Source organism: Sphaerodactylus townsendi, linkage group LG01 (genome assembly GCF_021028975.2).
Source record: "Sphaerodactylus townsendi isolate TG3544 linkage group LG01, MPM_Stown_v2.3, whole genome shotgun sequence".
NCBI lineage: Eukaryota > Metazoa > Chordata > Lepidosauria > Squamata > Sphaerodactylidae > Sphaerodactylus > Sphaerodactylus townsendi.
Window position 1 is genome coordinate 68052152 of NC_059425.1, and position 23477 is coordinate 68075628.

The 23477-nt window shown below is 40.9% G+C and overlaps 1 protein-coding gene across 3 annotated transcripts in view; it reads left to right on the top strand.

The window, feature by feature from the left end:
- RBKS (ribokinase) overlaps window positions 1-23477 on the top strand; it is a 77901-nt gene that overhangs the window by 11502 nt on the left and 42922 nt on the right. For all 3 annotated transcript variants that reach the window (XM_048514189.1, XM_048514099.1, XM_048514277.1), the window contains exons 2-5: window positions 8387-8519; window positions 12659-12722; window positions 15313-15375; window positions 20602-20766. In XM_048514189.1, the coding sequence (XP_048370146.1) occupies window positions 8387-8519; window positions 12659-12722; window positions 15313-15375; window positions 20602-20766 (425 nt within the window). The remainder of the gene's footprint in view (window positions 1-8386; window positions 8520-12658; window positions 12723-15312; window positions 15376-20601; window positions 20767-23477) is intronic.

Consider the following 23477-nt stretch of genomic DNA (forward strand, 5'->3'; position numbering starts at 1 on the left):
CTTCAGAGGTGAGGCAGATGATGAACAGAGATAGGACTTTTTTCAGTGACAGGTGCCTATTTTTCTTTTTGGTGCCTGGTTAAAGTGTTCCTTTTCACCCAGGTTTTTAACTAGGAATTTTATCTCAAACATTTTATGGTTTGCTTCTGGCCCCAGGATTGTTTTATCTGTATCATTTTAGGCTCAATGTGTAGTTTGTGCTGCTATGACCTGCCTTGTTTTAATGCTGCCAGCTTCTTTTTTTTAATGGTTGCATTTTAGTGGCTTTGACTTTGTTTTATTATCTTAGTTGTACACTTCCCTGAGTAAGTATCTGTCTGGTGAGGCAGCAAATAAATTTTCTAAATAAATAAATTCTTCTACATGTGTCTCCTTCCTGTAAACTTTTTTGTCTCTTAGCTGGTTGGGAGGTGACCAGACCAAAGAGTAAAGACTTTGGCAGCCTTCGGAAGGCAAGTCAGTTATGAGATCATGTTGATTTTGTAGTTAGAAGTGGAATGCAAGGGCAGGACGTTAATGGTGGCTTTTCATACTCTGCAATAATTCCTAAGCCATCCTGTGTGCTTTTTGTTTGCATGTTTGTTTGTTTTTAGTAGTCTGCTATTTAAAAGACCCATTTTGTTTGAAAGCTGATTTATCCCAGCTGTCACTTTAACTTCAGACAGTTTTCACTATTTTCCACAGAGGTGATGTCGTTGTTTGTCAGACTAGCTATTTCCATGGCAGTAGACTATGATGCCATCAAAGGAAGATTGAGGCACTCCATTGAGTACTGGCAATTAAAAATTATGGATTGTGAGATAACGCTTGAGTTTACCGAGCTCCTTAGCATAATGGACCACATGAGGCTGGAAAACCATTGCTTAATTCATAAGGGATTCAGCATGGGTAATGGAATAAATGAATTGGCTTCATTGAATTCTTGCTGGAAAACAGTTACGCTTAAAAGAAAAAAATATCAGACATTCAGTGGTTTCTTCTGTACTTGTGGAAAGCACACATGTAAATCTCAGTATAATAACTATCATTTATGCACTGAGCTTCCCAGAGCTATTTCTGTTGCAGTGCCTCAGTTTGTAGCATCACAATTTGCCTGTCACTTTACACTCTTTTTGTTCCCAGAACTAATTCTCCTGCCCTCCACCTGCGACAATCCTATGCTTTCTAACGCACTGAGGAAATTGTTCCCTCCAAATTGTTCCCTCCAAAAGACAGTCTGTCCCCTTAGATACTGAGTTGCCCCTTTCTTTATGTGCGTAGTATGTGAGTGATGTTATATAAGTATACAAATCTTGCCCCACCCTTTAATTAAAAATATTTATTCAAAAAATCAAACTTTTTTACTTGCAGAAAATGGGGTTTTAGGTCACTCTGTCACCTTAGAATTCTGCTACGATTACCACACTTGATTCTTCTATTGTCTTTTGTGGTGGTGATATCCAGAAACTACTGACTAAGCAAAATCAAAGAGAAAAGAAGCTCATCTCAACAATAAAATGATGGGTGGGAAAGGAGAAATAGCAAATGAAATAGAAGTAGCTTGGCAACTAGCTCTCATTCTGCTACATGGGGCATGTTTTTGGAGGCACCCACTTGAATATGTAAGATTCAATGTAGCCATTGAATCCAGTATTTAAGAGAGGAGCAGTAGGTATCTCTGTTGTCAGGTACAGCATCCTGATTGTCCACAAGCATGTTTGTAAGCCCAAAATTAAGGGAAGCCAGCGCAAGACTTTAGGGGCATCACATGCTGGTCCAGCAATTAATTAGACCACCTGTTTCCCACAAGATAGAACTTCTTCCTAAGTTCACACAAATGAAACCTCTCAGTTCAGCATTTACCAGCTGAATTTACTTTCCTCTTTTTGCTGTTTCATCTTTATGTGGCATCTACTCATAGAGCATTTCACTTGGGACTCTGAACATTGAGAGAGATGCTTTGGATACCCTGGATACCTTTGGATACCCTGCAAGGTTTTCACTCCATCTTGCCATATTAAAAAATATTCACATTGTGTTATGTTGTCAACACCCTTATAACATTTTTACCGGGAACAAAGTCCTGAATAAACATCTTCTGCCATGTGGCATTTAATATGTTTGTTTGCAAGTGCTTTTGCCTGTTTCCTTGGTTATTAAGTGTTTTTCTTTGAATCAGAATGTTCCCTATCATTTGTGACTTCTGCCTAGAAACTTTTTGTTTGTGGCAATCTTAGAGTACTGAATTACAGGAGATAATTTTCCATTGTAGATCTTTATTATAATCCCTTATCTTAGACATATCTTAAACCTCTTAAATATAGAAAAACTAAAGATGTGCATGGAAATTTTATTTGGGGTTCGGCTCATTTGTACTTTAAATATATTGTTCACGTTATTGTGTTATTTATTTATTTTATTAAATTTTACACTGCCCCTCCCCTTTGGGGCTTATTATACTAAAGTTCAAATTGTCATTGTGTTTAGGTGAGGTTTACACTGATTTCAATAGAAAACATAACCCTTTTTTGTTTTACCTCCAACCCCATAAGGTGAATTTCTCAGGGATGCTACTGTACACAATGGATCTCCTCAAAATTTAAGGCAATTCCCTATTCTAAAGGCAAATTAAATGATGTTGTTTGGAGGAAAATACCTTGCTTAAAACAACTAAATAATTTGTGATAACTTAGTAAATTTTGAAGTAGAATGGGGGCAGCAATGGTGTACTCTAATCTGGAGGAACTGGGTTTGATTCCCCGCTCTGCAACCTGACCTGTGGAGGCTTATCTGGGGAATTCAGATTAGCCTGTGCACTCCAACACACGCCAGCTGGGTAACCTTGGGCTAGTCACAGTTCTTCGAAGCTCTCTCAGCCCCACCTACCCCACAGGGTATTTGTTGTGAGGGGGGAAGGGTAAGGAGTTTGTAAGCCCTTTGAGTCTCCTTACAGGAGAGAAAGGGGGGTATAATTCCAACTCTTCTTCTTCTTCTTCTTCTTCTTCTTCTTCTTCTTCTTCTTCTTCTTCTTCTTCTTCTTCTTCTTCTTCTTCTTCTTCTTCTTCTTCTAAGTGAATAATAAGACTGGTGCATAACGAAGTCTCTCCACAACTGCTTGGAGAGAGAAATCTTGCCACATAAATATCTGATCTGTCTCACACATAGTTTTGTGGGAATTTGTCACCTTTTTTTGTTACAGATTGGAAACCCAATAGCCTCCATGCTGCAAATAAAGTAGACTGGCTACCCACTGGTTGTGGGGGAGGTTGCACAGTAAAATTGTACTCTGGCTCTTTCTTTACCCCCGTTAGTGGAACAGCAGCCTTTCAAAGAATATAAGTAACCTGTCAAAGAACACAAGCCAAGCCTTTGTCTTTCCCCCCACCAAGGCTCCAGGCAGTGGGAGTAGCCAGGGGGGTTGAGAACAAAATGGAAACTTCTACCTCTACAAGTATAAGCACAGCATATGCCTACTCCCACTATCTGGCTAGCTCCAGCTAATTAAAACTGCTCAGGAAAGGAGTATTATTAAATGCACAGGATGAAATCCCTCCCTAAGCCAGTGATTGGGGGAAATGATAACTAAGAGAGGCTAGGCCTTGCTCAGAAACAGCTAAAGAGTCACGTTACCCAAGCCATCAGAGTTAAATCCCCAGATGGAAAATCTATGCAACAGGGTGGGGGGAGGGGGGCTTTTGTTATTATTATTATTTTGAATTTGTTCTCCTCCCATAATTTATACCCATTATTGAAAGTCATATGCTCTGCTGCCAACAGGAGTTGCTTCCTGCCCTCCTCTTAAAGAGAACAAGCTTGTCCCCCCTCAACCTCCTCTTCTGCAGACTGAACATTCCCAAACCCCTCAACCTTTCCTTGTCTACAGGCACCTGATTACCCTATCACTCTCCTCTGCACCCACTTCATTCTGTCCACATCCGTTTTGAAGTGAGGCCTCCAGAACAGCACACAGTAAATCAGGCCTGACCTCTACAGTGTTCAGTGGTTTATCTCATCTTCACAGACCCCTGTGAAAACACAGGATTTGCATTCACCAATACTACTGCTGCTGCAGGGCATGAAAACGTGAATCACTCCCTGAACTGATAAGCCCCACCCACAATACAATACTATCAACCACATTTTTGCATAACAAGTTCCACCCAAACACTTACTGATTGGTTCCCCACCCTGGGACATGGACAGTATATACCCCTAACATTTTCTTCTCTATGGACATAGTAACAGACTTCCCTCTGTGATACACCTCTGAAGATGCCAGCCAGAGATGCAGGCGAAACGTTAGGAACAAGATCCACCAGACCACAGCCACACAGCCTGGAAAACCCACCACAACCAGTTTTCATGTAGTCTTCACTCATTATATATGACTGGAAACAACCGAGTAAAGAGTAAAAATACAGTTCATAGTAACATTTTCTAGTTCAATCAAACCCCCAAATAAACTGCTGTAAACATTTTTGGGGCAGATAATGCTTTCAAATCCACATTTTCAGTTATCTCTTTCTCTGATTCAGCCAGCAGTTATACCACAGCTTTATGTCCCACATTTTCTTATGATCAAATTGTTTTACCTCAAAGATATAAGCTCTCAATATCAATTTGTACCAAAATAAGTTATTTCATTTCTGGTCCACTCCTTAGCAACCTTCATTCCTGCCTTCACTTCTACTCTAAAAGCTCCAGTTTTGTGGCAGAGTGTACAGTCAAGTTTCTTTTTCTTAATATTCAACCAAACATACTTACTGCAAAAATAATTTTAAAAATCAATATTCCTTGCAGCTGCGCTAAGTGTCAGATGGCTCATGGGTATTGGCTGGATTTGAAACAGTAACTGTCAATGGTGCTGTTCATTCTTGTTCTTTGATCAGGGAGATTGTCCCAGAGGTGCAGTTATGATCTTTATGGCTTTCTCTGGGCCTGTGCTTCCCAGCTACAACCTCAGTGTCTGGTCATAGTCATGGAGCGGGACAGCAATATAATAATAAGTACTGGAATGGTGTACTAGTGGATACCATTACACAAACAGTTCTGACTGGATGTATAAAGAATGGGATCAAAATGTACCAAATAAAGAAATAATGCAAAAACAAAATAGCTATGACTGTAGCAAAGTGATAGTGTATAGAGTGACAGGGGAGTGTGTACTAGAATCTATTCAATTTTGTCTGTAATCTTTTTACAACTGAATGATATGGTTACATTAACAAATCTATAGACTTTTTTGCAATAGTCTGCTTTTCTTCATGTCATTTTCTGTTTTCAAGATATGTCAAAATTACACATTACTGTAAAAACATTTTTGAATGTCATTCTTACAGTTTTACTAATCAAGTTGTTTGGCTTTGTTAGCTATGTTAGCTGTTTCCATTTTTCTTTTTTTGAACCATTATATGTACTTTTTGTGGGATTATCAATAAGTGAAGAATGTAAATGGTTACTTAATCATACCAATTACATATTACTTAGTGTTCATAACAGAAGGCTGAAAGGCTTTTTAAGATTTTTTGATGCAAATCAAAATCCAATAATCGCTGTTCATTACAGAATTCAGTGACAAGGTAATAACATTGCATTACAGAAATGCTTTCTTTGATTTAATAGTGGTTTCAGACAAAATGAAATGCAGAAATACACATACATGAACATTTGTGAATATAGTTAGCAATATATAAGGTGGAAATGTGTTTGAGGAATAAATGAATCTTCCAGATGAGTGCTTTTTCTTTGCAGCTGCTAGTTTTTTAAAAATAAATTTGCACCAAATGTATGAATTTCCTGGTTTCATTGTTAAATTACATGATCTTACAAAGAAATAAACAAAGCTCATTTTCTAATTTTCCTGATCTGAGCAAAACTGTTGATTAATGTAGTCCATTCATACAATCAGATTCTCAGTTTTGGAGCGGTTTTGGAGTCTTTTCCAGAATTTTAAAAAATCCATGTTTTGTCTTTAGTGAAAACACTTGCACCATGTCCAAGATGCCATCAGTGGTGCAATATGTTCATCACTGTGTAGAGAATGGAAGTGTAGACTTGCTTCAAGGGTGAGAGGCCGCTTTGATGTTGGGAAGGGAACATGACAATAGTCCCACTAAGAAAAGCTATGATTATTTACAGCCCTTCTTGTGAAGATGTGCTTCTGAGTTAAGCAAGTCTCTTGATTGCTCCACTAGGAAAGGTGGGGCTGTAGAATTTCCAACCAAAATCCTTTCAGACTAGACCTTGCTGGTGAAGCATATGTGCTGCTTTCTGAATGCAATTAAATGCCTTGTGGCATTTGTGGCTATTGGTGCCGTGGTCGATCCCTCATATCTTGCTACAGCCCCGGCTATTCTTTTGCATGCTCCTGCAGCTCTTCTCCCCCATCAGTCCTGTGTTTCTGTGGTGAGGAAAGCTGTATAAGTTTGGGTCTCCCTGTGGTATTTTCTTATTTATAACCTTATATGACCTTTGCACTGGTTTCCAATGACTAGTCCCTTGCCTGCTCTGCCCTCAGAACATGCTTGATCCTACATAGATAAGTGAATCAAGAGCCCTTAAAACTCCTTCTGCTGTGCTAGAAATGAAAGCTGACCCAGGCTTACACTCTCTCTAGTGCTGTAAGTGGCAGTACGTTGGAAAGGAAGTCTGCCATACCAAGCACTGGGCAGGAGTTTTTCTCCCACTCCATTCCTCCCAGTCAGCTCTGCTCTGCATTCTTTTCTTTCTCCAATACCATTTCACGAAACTCCATTATTTTCAGCTTTTTTAAAAGTCCATGTTATTGTACAGTGTGTCTTCCAGTTTTGTGGGTTTATAATAGTTACCCATCTATACGAATCTTTTGGTTGAACAACTTTTTGGGTTTCCCCCAATTCTAACTCCAAAGAAGCTTTCGAGCTCCCTCACCTCCCTTGTGTTTAAGAATTAGAATTCTCTATTTTGCTTTCCAACCACTATTTGGGGCAAGTGTTTAATCATTCAGGGCTTCGTTATCAAGAAGCATTCCCTCCCAAAAGGTATCTTTGTTGCATCCGTTCTCTCTACAGTGGTAGGAAGTATTTTTTTAAAACTGTGTGGGCTTTTTTTTTACCTGTGGTAAAAACATGGCACTAACCTACTTAGTAGTGCCACAGTTTTCTAGATGTGATATTTTTAGTACATCAGGAAATGTGTCTGTACTCAGTTTAATTCCTTCACATACATATACAAGTATGTGTTCCTCTCCCTCCCTTGTTCTTTATATTATTGACATCAAAATATTTGTCAGGCCTGAAAATGTATTCCTTCAAAATGGTGGGTTCTCTCACACAAAGGTCAGATTTCTTGCTCTTGATTCTAGGCCTGCTGTCCAGGCCAACTCAATATTTGCAGCAATGACTGACAACTATTAATGAATTATAACAGGTCTATTGAGGTGGTTAGGGGGACCTGATAGAATATACATAAATGGCAGTTAAACAACTTCAAAGAGCAATCAAATTGAGCCAAAATCAATAAACTTTAGGAAGATGGTGCTTACTGGAATTTCACAACTCTTTTAACTGTAAAATAGTCGAAAGTCTGATTTTTACCAACATTTATTATGTGATACAGTCCTCATATTTCGCACATGAGACTTTTGTGTAAAAGTATATCAGAGCTCAAAAGACTATTGTGGAAACAAGCATAGTCTGACATAGCTTTTAATTGTTTAATATTTAGGATGTTGCATATAAACTGCTGCCCATGTGACACTGCAGTAGTACATTCTGTGTGAACTGGATTATTTCAAAAATTTCTATAAAAACTGCACTGTGACTGAACTGAAGTCACTTTTCTCATCCAGCTTCTAGCTCTCTGACTATGCTTTGTTCTCACCAGTACTTTCTAAAAATGCTCAGCTTCCCATTGGCCCATTTGTTATACAAGCAACTGTGTAGGCTGCATGCATACTATCACTTGTAGCCTAGGGCTATACTGAGAACAGTGAAGACCAGTGGTGGGATTTAGCAGATTCGCACCACTTCGGCAGAACCAGTTGTTAAAATGGTGCTTGTAAACAATCAGTTGTTAAATTATTTGAATCCCACCACTGGAACTGGTTGTTAAATTATTTGAATTCCACCACTGGTGAGACCCTTGCCCTTTTCAGGCCTACCACTTTTAAATGTGATTTGTCTTGTCCTACTTATAAATGTTTGTTAATGAACATTAATTGTGCAAGAGCTGAAAGCTGTTTCATTATTTGTGGCAATTACAGGGGCATAAACAATTTGAATGAGTAAACTATCTGTGCCAGTAAGGCCTTAGATTGTCTGGTTATGTTTGCACGTAATAACTATGTTACAATGAGAATTTGTTATGTTCAGATATCTTATTCCCCATTACTAATTTATCCAAACATTATATATTTTTATTATAACAGTCTTACTACCCGCCTGCCCAAAGCTGGGGAGACCATACATGGACACAGATTTTTCACTGGATTTGGGGGGAAAGGTGCCAATCAGTGTGTCCAGGCTGCACGACTTGGAGCTAAAACCTCAATGATCTGCAAGGTAGGCATTAACTTAGATCTTCTGATGTAACATCTGTCTCAATTGTCATATAATTATTTGTAACAATCAAATTTATTTTAAGAATCTAACAAGGAATTAGATACAGATAATCCAATAACACACTTTCAGCTGGTTACTGATTCTTGAAATAAGCTTGGTTGACATGAAAAAGTGCAACTCAAAGTTCAGAGTTGCAGGAATGTCTCATTTGAACAATCTGTAATCTTTATGGATTCTTTAAAAATTCCAGTTGAGTTGGAATGGCATATGTGCGTCAGCAAGCAGTTCTGTAAAAAAAAGTTCCAACACCCAAAACACTGTCTGTTTCCGCACGGCCACGATTGGGGTTGGGTCCCAACCCAACCCCCCTGGGACCATTTGCACGAACGGTCCCAGAAACAACCGGGAAGACGGCGCCGCGGAGCACCGTTGCCGCGGCCGTCCGGCGCGTCGCCAAGGCCTGGGGACATGCCCCCCCTGCCCTGCGCAACTGCTCCATCGTCACAGGGCAGGGGAGCATGTCCCCAGGCCTCGGTGACACGCTGGACGGCCGCAGCGACGGTAGGTCAACAGTTAAAAAGGGGAGGGAGGGCGCCCTCGAGCCGCTGCCGTTCGCACGGCAGTGGCTCAAAGCCGCCATTTTCCGTAAACCTCGCTGGGGAAGCGAGGTCGGAAAACGGCGGCTTCGTGCCACTCGGGAGGTGCGAGGGCGGCACAGCTGCACAGCAGCTGCGCCTCCTGTACGAACAGCTCCTTAGGGACGGCGTTTTTGCTGTCCCCAGGGCGCTGTTAATGGCCCATGCGGAAAGGGCCACTGTTTCCAGCAGCAACTGTTCTTTCTTCAGGTTCTAGGTTCTTATCTTCCAGCAGAGGTAGAGATGGCATTTCAGCCAAAACTGGGAAAAACCTGGACATTCTGGAACAAAGCAAACTGAGGGTATTCCAGAGTATAAATATGACTCTTTGGAGGAGTATGGCTTCATTCTTTTCACATTTAATGGACCACTCACCATCAGCTTCTCCATTTTATTTGACTGAGCTTCAATCGTTCAGTCTTATTTTGCACTTTCTGAAACTTATGTGTCAGAACGATGGTCTTTTTATGTAAGGTATGCTTCATAAATGAAAGCCTGAACATGCAAAGTGTAGGATGCATAACGCCTCCCAGTGTTACCATTTACTATAATTGTGACTCCATGGAAGTCAAAGTCTCATTTATAGTATTTAGCTGATAAAGGTTCATGAGCCCTTCTAGGAAAAATAAAGTGAAATCCCGTTCAAAGTTTGTAACAATTTTTTATGCAGGTCGGATCAAAAAACCTTCCCATTACTGTTTACTATTCAGCAGTACTTGTCCTACAGACTGTAACAAAATCCTGTAACCAAAGCAAAAAATAACTAAAAGCTTAGATTAGGTTTTTTACTAATGCTGAATGTATTCAGAAGTAAATTCCATTCAGATCAGTGTGACTTTCTTCTGAATAAACATGGTTAGGAACAGAGCAACCTGGTAGAAAGAAAATGCTAAAGAAGAAGATAATGTGCTAGAGAAATAATTACTACAAAGAACACGAGGAACTCAGACCTACTTCTTGCCCTGACTCTTTAGTATAGGTCTGCAGGGCACTACTTTAATCAAAGATTACCGTAAACAGGTTTGTCTGTGAGGAGAAAATAATCCATAGCACAGTTAAATGCTTTGAAGAAATAGTCTGTTTAAATGAATGGGTTTTGCACGTTTAGGTGTGTATTTGATTTTTAAGCACTGGGGTGGTATGCCCACAATAGTAAATCCCAGTTAAGGACCTGGATAATATGGTTTGATGAATGATGAAGTTTCCAATCAGTTTTTAAAGATAGTGCTACATAAAGCAAAGTGTAGTGATCCAGTTTAGAGAATACTAACTCCTAAACAACTGTGAGGAGGGCATGTGTTCACTGATGTTTGAATTAATCCTGTGAAACAATATTAAATTTTTTAAAACCAACACAGTGAATATCTATTGTCTATGATGCATGTCATGTTGTTTATTTTCCAAACTGCATTTCAGTTCCTTATCCCTTTATCTTATTAGATCTTTTATTTTTAGTAACAAAATTGATTTCCTATGCAATAAAAAGTAAACGTATTCCCAAAAAGTTCATCAGAGATTTAGCTATGCAGAACAGATGGCATATAAGAAATGTCAGGAAAGTATTTTTTCAGTGTAATTAATTTGCAGGTATGCTTATTTTGATTCTGTAACTTGTTGGAATGATACCTATTGTGATGACAGGCACCAAGTGTCACATGAAAGAAGTTTTGATCATGAACCAAAGAAAAATATTATTAAACTATGGAGAAATGAGTGAAATTGTTTCCAGAACAAAAATAAAGGAAACAAGCTTCAGCAATAATTGGGCAATATTTTAGTTTTGCTTGTGATATGTTTCCATCCTCCAGAATCTGTTTTAGCATTTTGTATATACGCCCAATCTTTCATTTCTTAATGAATTTCATCTGAGAATTGCCTTAATGCTTATCTAGAAGAAAATATAAGAATAAGCTGAAGCTAAACTAAGTGAAGACTGAAAAACTGTGGCCTGTCTGTGGAGCACATTTCTGAACCAGTAGTCCTTCCATCGAAAAAGCCTCGCTTTTATTATCAAAGGGCATGAGGAGAACCACCCTCCAATGTTGTTCCCTGTTTCTATGGAGACCCAACTAAGATCCCAGAAAATAATTTCATAGATTTTACACCCCTAACAGATTCATATCAGCTGTTTAAAGCAAATAAATGTCTTAGAAGATGAGCTGCTAACACACCACTAGTAATCATGGCTAAAAGCAACACACTACATTTCAGAGATACCTACACTAGTCTCTCTCTTACTTGTGTTGACCACAATAAAATATTCATAGGATCTTTCATTTGCAGTTATGAGAATTTCACCATTTATTAATTCGCATAATTCTGTTTGGTCTGCATCTCTCTTCACAGTATCTCAGGAATCTCTCAGGAATGGTGCCTAACCTTAATGGCACTTTTGGTATTACAGGTAGTGAAAGTATGTCCCAAAATATTATTGGCTTGAGTTTGATATTAAAATAAGCATAGGTTCATCCCACAGGGTTTAATGCTTAATTATAATGGATTCATAGGATTTGAAGAGGCCATACCGGCCATCTATTCTAACCCCCTTACAAGATTTGCTTTTCCTCAGCTCGCCTTTAGCTTATTTCATGGGTATCCTATAGCATTTTTAAAAATAAAACTTGTCTATGGCATACCTTTTATCTGGAAATCTTAAGGGGTAACCCAAGGCTGACAGCATTTCTATATGCTCTGCCTCATAACAAAGCTTTGGTTTTGAAGATTATTGACCGAGGGAAGCACTGTTCTTTTAACATAAAGAGTGAGAGCTGAAACGGAGTTGATAGCAGATCCATCACAGGGGGAGACAATAACTACATCCTTACAGTACTTCTATTGCTAACACTTCTATGATGACGGGACTCTCTGTCTCCAACCAGTATAGCTATCCTTGTTAGATTATGTTTATTTCTGTTTGAATTTTTTTGTTCAGCATTTTTATAGTATTTTGTTTATCATTGTTGGCTTCAAGTACATTTCTTTTAAAAAGTAGGATAAATCTTTTATTTAAAAAAAGTCTTCTGAAATGTGCTGTGATATTTGCAGTCATTGATAGAGTAAATGAGGTCACAGGCAGGACATTTCAGAATTCTAAATATGACAAGTGAAACAGAGTTCCAAGTGAAAGATCGTTGTTTGAAGTAAACTATGTGCCCATAGGAATAGGACATTTAATGTTAAAAGTTTTCTAAAACCAGAGACTCAGTAAGTCACGTTGAGCACAGAAAAAAGGACTTTTAAATTCCCACAGGCTAACTGTATATATGACTCCCTGGAATGCACATTATTACGTGAGAGAATCCACACCACCTGCAAAGAACTTGCAACCATAGACAAGGAGTTGCTACTACTCCACATCCACATTAGTCAAAAAATGAGAAGCTAGGACTGGGACAAAATCGGCAACCTTACCTACAGAAAAATGGAGAAAGACAAGCTTTAAAATATATCACAATGTTGTATCATACCAGATTAATTTACAAGTTCATATTCTTTACTGAATAGGTTGGGAAGGATTCGTTTGGTTATGATTATATTGAAAATTTCAAGAAGAATGGGATTCCTTCAGGTAAAATTTTTGTTTTTATATATTTATTTATTTATATATTTAATGTTTGTGATTTTGTTTTATTTATGTACACACTGGTTATTGGAGCTGCTACATTACTAAAACTGGTTTGGTGTGATATAGTGTAAGCGCACAATACGTAACTGGAAAAACCATTGGCTCAAATCCCAAATGAGCTATGAACTTCCTGGATGATCTTAGATGAGCCACCATCTCTGAAACTCATTGTGCCCCAACAGTAATAAGGGATTAATATTGGTCTCTTTTGCAGTGTTGAAATAATGAAAGCATTTAGGAACTAGACACAAGGGACACAAACCAGTGAAATTTAACCACTTTTAAGACCCTAATATCAATTGGTGTGAGTACTTTAAGTGTTTTTCAGTGAAATTAAGTGTACCTCTGTGAAATATATTAGACTTAAAAGCTTTTAATGGATTGCGCCCTATGCTAAATGCCATTCATTTTATCATCTGTATGGGCCTGTGCTGATGGAAGAGACCAAAAGAGTAACTTTATCTCTGTCCTTTCCTTACTGCAGCAGCCTGACTCACATGGCTATTAGCCCAGGCAGGTTCTGTAATACCAGGAATAAACTTTCCCAGGCATTAAAAAGGACTTCTGGGGGAGGGGTATATAGGAAAGAGTCAAAGCTGTCAGCATCTTCCACTGAAGGGTATCAGAATCCAACCCAATGAAATTGATTAGCGATACATGCAGGAATGTAAAAGAGTACTTCTATCATTCTATCTAGTACAGCTTTATCCCACTCTTCCGCCAAGGAGCTTAGGGCTGTATTAGTGTTGCCAACCTCCAGGCATGAACTGGAGTTCACCCAGAATTACAACTCATCTCCAAACTGAAGAGATCGGTTCCCCTTTAGGCACTGGATGCTTTGAAGGGTAGACTCATCCCTGCTGAGTTCCTTTTTCCCAAATCCCATCCTCTTCAGGCTTCATGTCCAAGTCTTCAGGAATTTCCCAAACTAGAGCTAACATCCAGTAGTGGGATTCTATTAATTTATCTACCGGACCACTGCCGCCGCCTCCCCCCATCGCCCAATTACCTGGCTGTTGCAAAGGAACGTGGCTGGCCCAGCCGGGGCCTTTTCCTCCACCTCCCTACCTTTTTGATTGCCAGAGGGAGATGAGGGAAGGCGGAGGCTGCAGCTTGGCCCGCGTGACGCCGGGCTTCTTTCATCAGCCAGCTGCTCGGAGCGGGCCGCATGCCTGGGGGCTGGCTGCGCTGCCTTTGGAGGAGGCCTGCTCATGCCCAGCTACTCCAGGGCTCTAAAAGCCCCCTTACTTCCCCTCCCCTGGGAGAGGGGGCGACAGGGCTTTTAGCATCTTGGAGCAGTTCTATGCCAATAAAGGCTTGCTTCTAATCTTGGAGCAGCCTGACGGCAAGGCACCCAGCTGCTCTGGGGCTCTGAAAGCCCCCTTGCTCCCCTCCCTTGGGGTGGTGGGATTCAGCCGGTTCAGCAAACTCAGCAAAAAATTAGCTACCGGTTCTACTGAACCGGTGCGAACCTGCTGAATCCCACCATTGCTAACGTCCCTATGCAGCATATATGCTTCTTTCTTCCCATTTTAGCATCACAACAACCCTCTGTGACATTTTATTTTGAGAGACTAGCTCACAGTCACTTTGAAAACTTCATGGCAACATGGAGTTTTGAACCCAGGTCTCCCTGATCTGGCCACTCCACCACACCAACTTCTTTACACTCCACATACTTAGCAAATGGAATGTCTTGCCATAAAATGTATTGCTGTCCTCCTGCTTGGATAGTTTTAAAATATCAGGCAGATTCAGGGTGGATGGCTCTATTGGTGATTGTTAGCCATGATAACTAAACTAAACTTGACGGTTCAGAGTTAGGCTGCCTCTGAATACGAATTGGGGAGGAGAGAACAAAATGGAAAGGCTGTTGCCTTTCTGCTTTTTTTGTAAGCTTTCTGGGAATACCTGGCTAGCTGCAGATGTAACCATGTGAACCTTTGATATCATCCAGAAAAATGTTTCTTACATCATTCTGTACCTTGCCTAGAAGAATCTTTTCAGATATGGGGTTTTCCTATATAGACGGGGCAGGGAGGAAATAAGTGCACACGTCCAAAAAGTCTTTCAAATGTTTGTCTGCATAAATGAGAAAGCACCACACTGCAACTTTCAGAGAAGTTCTGCATTAAAAGTTCAGTTCTACTAAAGCAGAGAATTGGGCACAATTAATTGATTTTTGCTCTTTGCATGCTAATTTATGGGTGTTATTAAACACCCATAAGGCTGTAAAATTTGCTTCACAAATGATAGCTGTAAATATTTTGCCAGTAGTTATAGGTTCGTTTTGGTTTTCAAGCAGGTAAACTAGATCTTTTCATGTTTGTTGAAACTAAGGCAGATTCCTCATGGGCCAAAAAAGCAGTGTGAAAACAGTGTAAAAGGATTTAAAAGCGGTGTAAAAGGATTTAAAACAGTGTAAAAATGTTTACACCATTTTCACACCACTGTTTTTGGTCCATGTGGAATCAGCCTAAGTTCCAGGTTCAAATATATTTCAGATCTTCTATATTATTTTCCCTTGTCCTAGATTTTGTAGGTCAAGCTGAGAATGCAGCCACAGGAGCAGCTTCAATCATTGTTGATGATGAAGGTACCTTTTCTGAGGTTTACAAGTTTCCATTTTCTGTATCACACTAATGGGGTTTAGAAGGAAAATAAAATGTTGTCAAATGTTCTTTTGAATTCTGACAAAAAACACCAAACTAGTTGACCAGATTGGTGCCATTTTTCTAATGTATGAGATGTACTGAGATGTATTTAATATACTTACAGTCCCATTCAAGGGGCCATGCACCCACTGTCACCAGGCCGCTGCCCCCAAAGAGGCTTTTTGGTGGCCCAGGGAGGTTGGTAAACCAAAACACCCTTCCCAATGCCAAGAAGCCCCCATTTGGCTTAATAGGTTTATGCCACCTGTTTTGGTGGCATACGTCAGAGGCCCTGTCCACTGGTACAATGCAGCAAATGACCAGGGACAAGGTGACCAACGTCGACTTCTCCCCCGGCCCGCCCCAGCTATACCAATGGCAGCACCAGGCGCCACGTCCAGTTCTATGTTCCACATACCAGCAAAATCACCCCTCTACCAGGATAAGTGCCCCAGGGAGGGCAGATCTTCCAACACAGCTGTACACCGCTCCCATGGGTGGATTCAGTCCCCCACCCTCCCCGCTCTGATGGGGCTCTAAGATTCTTATGAGGTTTGCAAAATAAAGCCCATAGCATGCAACCCAGTAAGGTCAAGTAGATTGTGTTCCACTACGCTCAGCCTCATTAGTACATTGTGTTAGATCTGCTCATATTAAATATGCATTTGAATGAATTAACAATTGCAAATAATCACATGACAATCCTCTTGGGAGAACTGGCAACTTTGTTTTCATCTAGTTCCTGTTACCAGTACTTGAGAAGGCTGTAAAATCCTAGTGTGGTTGTTTTTTATGGCTGAGTGAAATGCTTCCATTCTGTAAACCACAAACATCCAAGTGCATTGCATAGTACTAGTGCCTCCACCTTTAGTTATGTGTCCTGTTATCTGTCTACTTAGCAATTGAACAAATAAGCAGTGCAGTGCACTTTGTTGCCAGTCCAGTCAACTGTGGATCATGCTAAATGGGAGGACATTTCAGCTATTCTGGGGCCTGCACAGATTTGACCTCAGGGAAAGGACAGCTTTTAACTACAGCATCCAACTTATTTCTTCTCAAGTGTATTTTCATAATACCAGTCGAAGGGCAACATCACATGTTGCAAAAATTTTAAATGTGCCTCCATTCTTGCAGCGAGCAACCTGGTAACATGTTAGGAATGTTTATCTGCAGTCTCACCAAAAACTGTAATAAGCTAGGCAGCTCCCCATGTGGTGTTTTCATATTGAATGTGTGGTGTCTGATATGTCCATAAAACATGAGCTATAATCTCCAGTGATTCCTCTTTCTAAGGAACTTAATTCTGGAATTGCAACACTGTTTTTCCCGTTTTACTTTTTAACTGGAGTCTTGCTAATTGAAACATTTCAGATCACATAGCTCGTGCTTTAATTATGCTTCCTTATATGAATCTTTGCATTGATTAGGATATAATTATTACCAGTGTTGCTGCCTTCTAAAAATGTCCTTGGGTTCACATTATTTCATTACCTGGTTCTGTTCTTTTCCCCAAGTAAAATAGTCTTAGGTGTCATGTACTTGGCCAGAACAGAGTGGGAGACTCACAAGTGGGAGACTCTAGCAAGGTGTAACAGTTTTTTTTAAAAGGAGGTTTTATTGCATGCAAGAATTGAGACCCTAACTCCTCTCAGGGTCTGACTAAAATAACGTACTTGCTTGACTGGAACAACTTGAAGCTTGAGACTTTTATCCTTCTCTGACTCCTTCCAGGAAAATCCACTTTGTCTGGGCTTCCTCATGGTTCCTTCAGTGTCCTTTATCTGGATTCTTCTTTCTGTTAAAACCTTAGACTTATGGTCTCTAAGCTTTAGACGTAAGAGTTATTGTAGCCTTCCAACTCCACTGGAACCTTAGACTAAATTAAATAAACTGGGGCACAACTGGGTAATGAAAGGAAGACTGCCTCTAGGGGGATTTCTTAAGGGAACAGGGTCTAATTAAAGTTCCCTCCCTTAGAACACTATACAAAGGAACTAAACCCATACTAGCTAGAGGGACAACTGAAACTTAATAAAGAAAATAATAAGAGCTTCTCTGGGGCATGACAGGTTCCATTACCTGAATTCTTTCATTTTCCTTGCATCTTATGTAGTACAATCTTGAAAGGAGCATTGTTACCTGGGAACCATAATCTGGTCTTGAATTACATCTCCTTTGCTCATCCTAGTGTTTCAGAGTGGTGCCAGCTTATCATTGAGTACCTCAAAGGACATTGGGGACCTTGAGAGCAGAATTAGAGTGTTCTGATCTTGAATAAGAGTGTTGTGGTCTGTCAGTATATGAAAAGCCAGCACAAAGCCTGTTTCAGCTTAACTGTATCTTTTGCCTAAGTAACCATTACATGAAAACCAGGCTCAGGCTTTTTTCCCCATGTGCACCCACCTTTGAGTACAAAGGTATTAAGTGAACCTTGATACCAGTAAAAGATTTTTTTATAATTTACATTTTAAAAGTGACAGGTAAGATTAAAGACAAAATATATGTCAAAAGTGTACTTTGACTCTAGAAGGGAATGGAAAAATGTTACCTGGATCTCTCATATATTAGTTTAATAAGCTTGGCAGCTGTTATAAATTCATAGTGTACATGTTGGACTTTCCAAAGCAGGCAGCTGATAAATACATAGGAACTCTCATGCAGAGCTACACCCACAACGTGACCTTGTGTATTTGAATCCTGTGATTTAGCAAGCTGCTATTTCTTGTTAGCCACAGAAACGGTTTTCCCCTTTACAAAATACCACATAGAATCCTGCAGCCGGCTGTAGATAATGGCTTGGATCCAAAGCAGCATGAGTGGAGCTCAGTGAGAGGAACAGAGCTTTCCCGCCTCTTCTCTCCCACTGCAGCCCTCCAAGCACCCTTCTCCCGGAAACACCACCCCAGGGGACAGTGCCCTCCCTGAAACAGCACTAGGTGAGATATGTAGATCTGCAAGAGATGCAGGAAATTAATTAAAATTGAACTCCCCATCATTCAAAACACCTACTATCAGAAAACGAGATTTGGATTTGAGCCGTTGGTTATCTAGTCCAGTAACAGTGCTTTGACTTTCCAGATTATGTGACGTCTAAAAATCATAGCCAATTTACTCTTGTTCCACTTCATGATTTCCTTAGTTGGTCAAAATAGCCAGTGATTTGGATTAATGTATTTATTTTTAGCACCTCAGCTGTCAAGATGAGGGATATTTGCCTGTGCTTTGTCCCCTGTGGTCCAACTATCATATTTGGAGACATACTACCTTTTATGCATTTGATGATGTAGCTCTTGGCTCTTGCTAAAACAAATCCAAACACCAGTGCTGCTATATTTGCTATACTACCCTTTAATTCAATCCTGTTTGCAGCACATTTGGTTGAAAGCAGAGGCATAGCTAGAGAAAATGGAGTCTGGGGCAAAAGCTGAGTTTTACGCCTGCCCCCCCCCCCCCCGTATGGGCAGCCACCTTCCCTCACCATGACCAAAGGCCACCCTCCCCCACTAGAACCAAAAAACGATTTTTTGCACCAGGTCATCTCAAAGCCACCATCACATTATAGAGGATGTCCCAACTCACAAATCTGAATACATCAATGGATCATAGTGATTTGCAGATGCCCTGAGGATGCTGGGAAACTGCGTAAAATGAAATTGAGTCTCATTAAAGTTTGAAAGGTTTGCTGACTGTGGAGTCATAAATACCAGACTGTAGGTTTAAGAAACTCAGTGGCTGATGTGGACATTGCTACAATAGCATGGTCAGCCTTCGAGCCTTGGTTTCTCTTGGTAAAAGAAAGGGAGAGGGGACAGGGCCCTTTCCAGACCTTTTTTGGCTTTTGAGGGTGGACACACTGAGGCCAGACCTGCCAGCAGGCACTGTATAGGGTTGCCATATGCCTACTAGCAGCAGGTCGATGTAGGGGAAAGTGCAAGTCCTTTGGAGATTTCCATCCTAAACCTGGCCAGACCTTTTGGTCAGTATTACGTAACTCACCTATATATTCCTGGACAGAGGCTTCTGGAGGTATGAAGAAAGAAAATATGAAAATGGGGGGGCAGATAAAGGCTGGTTAGTGGGAACAAAGCAAGGAAATAAGAAAGGAGGAGAGGCTGTGGGATATTTCAGAGAACAGAGTATGGAAATAGTGTGGGAGGTGGAATGAGATGTCCCTGAAAGTTCTTGCAGATCCCCTCTTCAAAGGAAGAAGAAATTGGATCAAATGAGCCTCACCCCCAGGCCTCAGTGCTTATAAAAGCACCTCTCGGAGGCTGAGAGACTACAGTCACTTCTGGCTTCCCTGGAGGGGAAGGCAGAAGGGACTGCTGGCTGGGAGCCCAGATGGGAGCAAGGGGGGGGGGCAGGCACCCTTGACCCTGTCCATGTTGATGACAACATGGGTGGAGTCAAGGGCGCCTGAAGACAATGAGACAGCAGGAAGTCCTGCTGCCTTGCTGTCTTCCTGGTCACATGGGGGGGTGCGGGGTGGAGCTGTATTCCTGGTCACATGGGAGCCAATTTTGCGCCCCCACGTGACCAGATAGCATGCGCCCGGGGACGTGGGGTACCCCATGTCACCGGGCAGATACGTCTCTGGTGAAGACATCAGTAGCAGCACCTTAGAGGCAGCACTAAACTAAGTGCAGACAGATACCAGAGATGAGTATCTTCCAAGCCACACCTGTACCACAAAAAGGGACTTCAGATGTCTGGAGTTTTTCCCTGTAAGGTAGGGAAAGTGCCACCAATTGTACTGAGATACTGTTGCAAGGAGTACATCTGTTTATCATCTGTTTGTCAAAAGGAAAAAATCAAGGCAACTAACAAATACAAAATTGGTAAAATCCAGCTGTGGAAATGGGCCTTCCCTCTTCTTGCAGAATGGCTGCTTGTTAAAGGAGTCTGAGAGGAAAGGGCCAGATGATCGCTTGGCAGGCTGGTGGAAGGAGACTCTCCCTTCTCTTTCTGCAAAAATTAAAGTTAAACCAGAATAAATGCATTAAGGGGCCATCTCACAGGAAGTTCTCCTTTGCAAGCCACAGTAAAATAATGGGGAACGCCATAAGAGCATGAATGAAGGCTGCATCTTTACTCTGCCTTTTAAGGGCTAAAGAAGAGTTTTAACCTGTTTATCATTAATAATAATAACTTAGAAATTATTTTTTTAGGGCAGAACTTTATTGTAATTGTTGCGGGAGCTAATTTACTTATGGATGCTGAAGACTTGAAAAGGGCTGCTCCTGTCATCTGTCAAGCAAAAGTGATGGTCTGTCAACTTGAAGTGACCCCAGCTGTTTCTCTAGAAGCTTTGAAACTGGCACACAACAGCGGAGGTAATCTAATAATATGGGTTCATTCTTAACATTTTTATATCCTTCCACAGTGTTTCTGAAAATCAGTGGTACGTAGAAAGGTGAGTAGAATTCAGCATCTACAGAGATAATATGGTCAGAGTGAATGATGTAGACATGGTACACCTACATTTAAATGCCATCTCAGCTGAGGATGCCCTGAAATAGCATGGACAGACTGCTACCTAAGACACAGTGTTCTTTCTTTAACATGGTTAGAATAATCATATGTGTGTGTCTGTGATTATCTCATTCTTTTTTCAAGTAGACCAGGATGTAGATCAGACTCCATGTTGGCTCTTGGATGTGAGAGTATTCTGGCTGCGACATCTGTCACCCCATTGATTGCCAGGGTTGATTTGTCTGATCTGACTGGATGGGGGGGGGGGTATCCCCTCCCTCCCTCACTACTCCATGTGAATCCCTCCCAAAGCTGTGTACTCCGTGGAAGAGGACGACCATCCCAGATAGGAGAAGTGTACTGTTCTGTCAAGAGGACATGATAGCTGTGCTCCCCTGCTAGAAAATCCAAACAAGTTGGTTGTACATTTGTTAAGATCATGGACTGGCCCCTCTGATGTATTGTCACAACCTCTTAATGTGTATGCAGAACATATCGTAAGAAAAACTGGAGTGAAAATTGAGGGGAGGAACATTAACAATTTGAGATATATCAATGATACTACATTACGGATAGAAAACCACAGATACTTGAAATTACTACTGCTGGAAGTTAAAAGGGGAAAGTGTCAAAGCAGGACTACAGCTGAACATCAAAAAGACAAAAGTAATGACTACTGCAGGATTACTCAACCTAAGATGGACAATCAGGAAATTGAAATTGTTGAAGACTTTCTGTTCCTTGGTTTCATTATCAACCAAAAGGGAGATCAAAAGGAAATTGAGACATGGAAAAGCTGCCATGAAGGATTTAGAGAAGATACTAACCTTGAGGATGTGTCACTGGCAACCAAGATCAAGTTATTTCATGCCATAGTATTTCCTATTACTATGTGTGTGAAAACTGGACAGTGAAGAAAACTGACAGGAAAAAAGTAGATTCCTGTGAAATGTGGTGTTACAGATATGGTGAACAACCGAAATAAGTGGGTTCTAGATCAAATCAAGCCTGAACTGTCCCTACAAGCTAAAATAGCTAAACAGAGGCTGTTGTACTTTGGTCACATTATGAGAAGACAAGAGTCACTGGAAAAGACAATGATGCTGAGAAAAGTGGAAGGCAGCAGGAAAAGAGGAAGACCCAACATGAGATGGATTCACTCTATAAAGAAAGTCATATCACTCCATTTGCAAACCTGAGCAAGGCTATTAAATGATAGGATATTTTGGAGGACATTGATTCGTAGGGTTGCCATGAGTCAGAAGCAACTTGACAGCACTAAACATGCAGAGAGACTATTTTAATTCTATTTTGCCCTTCATGTTGCAAAATGCCCAAATAACATTTGAACCTTTAATACACCTAATGTTTTAATGTCTGCTCCATATGCTACAGTTAGCAGTGGCAGATCTGTGATGCAAATTGTATTCTCCATCTCTTGGGAAAATATTGTTCTGTCATGTCTGCAGGATGCAGGATTCACACTGAAGGCCATAAGTGCCAGACTGGGCAGCAAGAAGTCATAAATTTGGGATTTAGGGTGTGGCAGAGAAAATACAGCTGCTGGTGTTCAGAGTGGAGGGAATTGAAAGTTGGCTCACCCCACCAAGAAACAAGTGCAATCTTTTTGTAAGATGATGGGCTATTACAGACATTTTGTGATTACTACAGTGAAATTTCTGCTTTGTTGACTGACATGTACCAGAAATAATAACAAGACAAGGTAGTCTAGACCAAAGAGTATCAAAATGCTCTGAAGACGTTAAGGCCAAAGTTGCAGGAGAACTATCCTGTAGGCACATGATTTCAGGGGCATTTTATCCTTGTCACAGACGCTTCAGAAAGATGTCTGGGAAGGGGATGTTTATGCAAACGGGAAGGAACAAGCTACCCTTTTCTGAATCAGGGGCTATTGCAACAGAAATGGAATTACTCAACAGTAATGGTGTTTGATTTTCTGGGTAATAGAATGCTTGTTTGTTTCTCTCTGTGGAGAGCCATTCCTGCTTTAGGAAGGTCATTCCTCTCTTGAGTGGTTAAAGCACTCCCAGAAGGTGATTCTCTGGGGGACTGCCCTACAGATCTGAGATTGAGTGTGGGCTAATCACAAGGACGTAGGTAAGGGCGGGGTTCTCGGGTTCAAACCTCCCGCATTCATGTCCGAAGCTCCGCCCCCAGTTTGTGGGTTTTAAAAACATTTTAGTGTTTTTGGTTTTTGGCCTGCAGGGTGCGCATTGTTTAGACTAGCAGTACCAAACTTTCAGAGATTGTTTGGGGGACTCTCCTGATGATACTACCCAGGTTTGGTGAGGTTTGGTTCAGGGGGTCCAAAGTTATGGACTCTCAAAGGGGGTCCCCCCATCTTCCATTGTTTCCAATGGGAGCTAATAGAAGATGGGGGCTACACCTTTGAGGGTCCATAACTTTGGACCCCCTGAACCAAACTTCTCCAAACCTGGCAGGTATCATAAAGAGAGTCTCTTACTGATACCACCCAGGTTTTGTGAAGTTTGGTCCAGGGGGTCCAAAGCTATGGACTCCCAAAGGGGGTGCCCCCATCCTCCATTGTTTC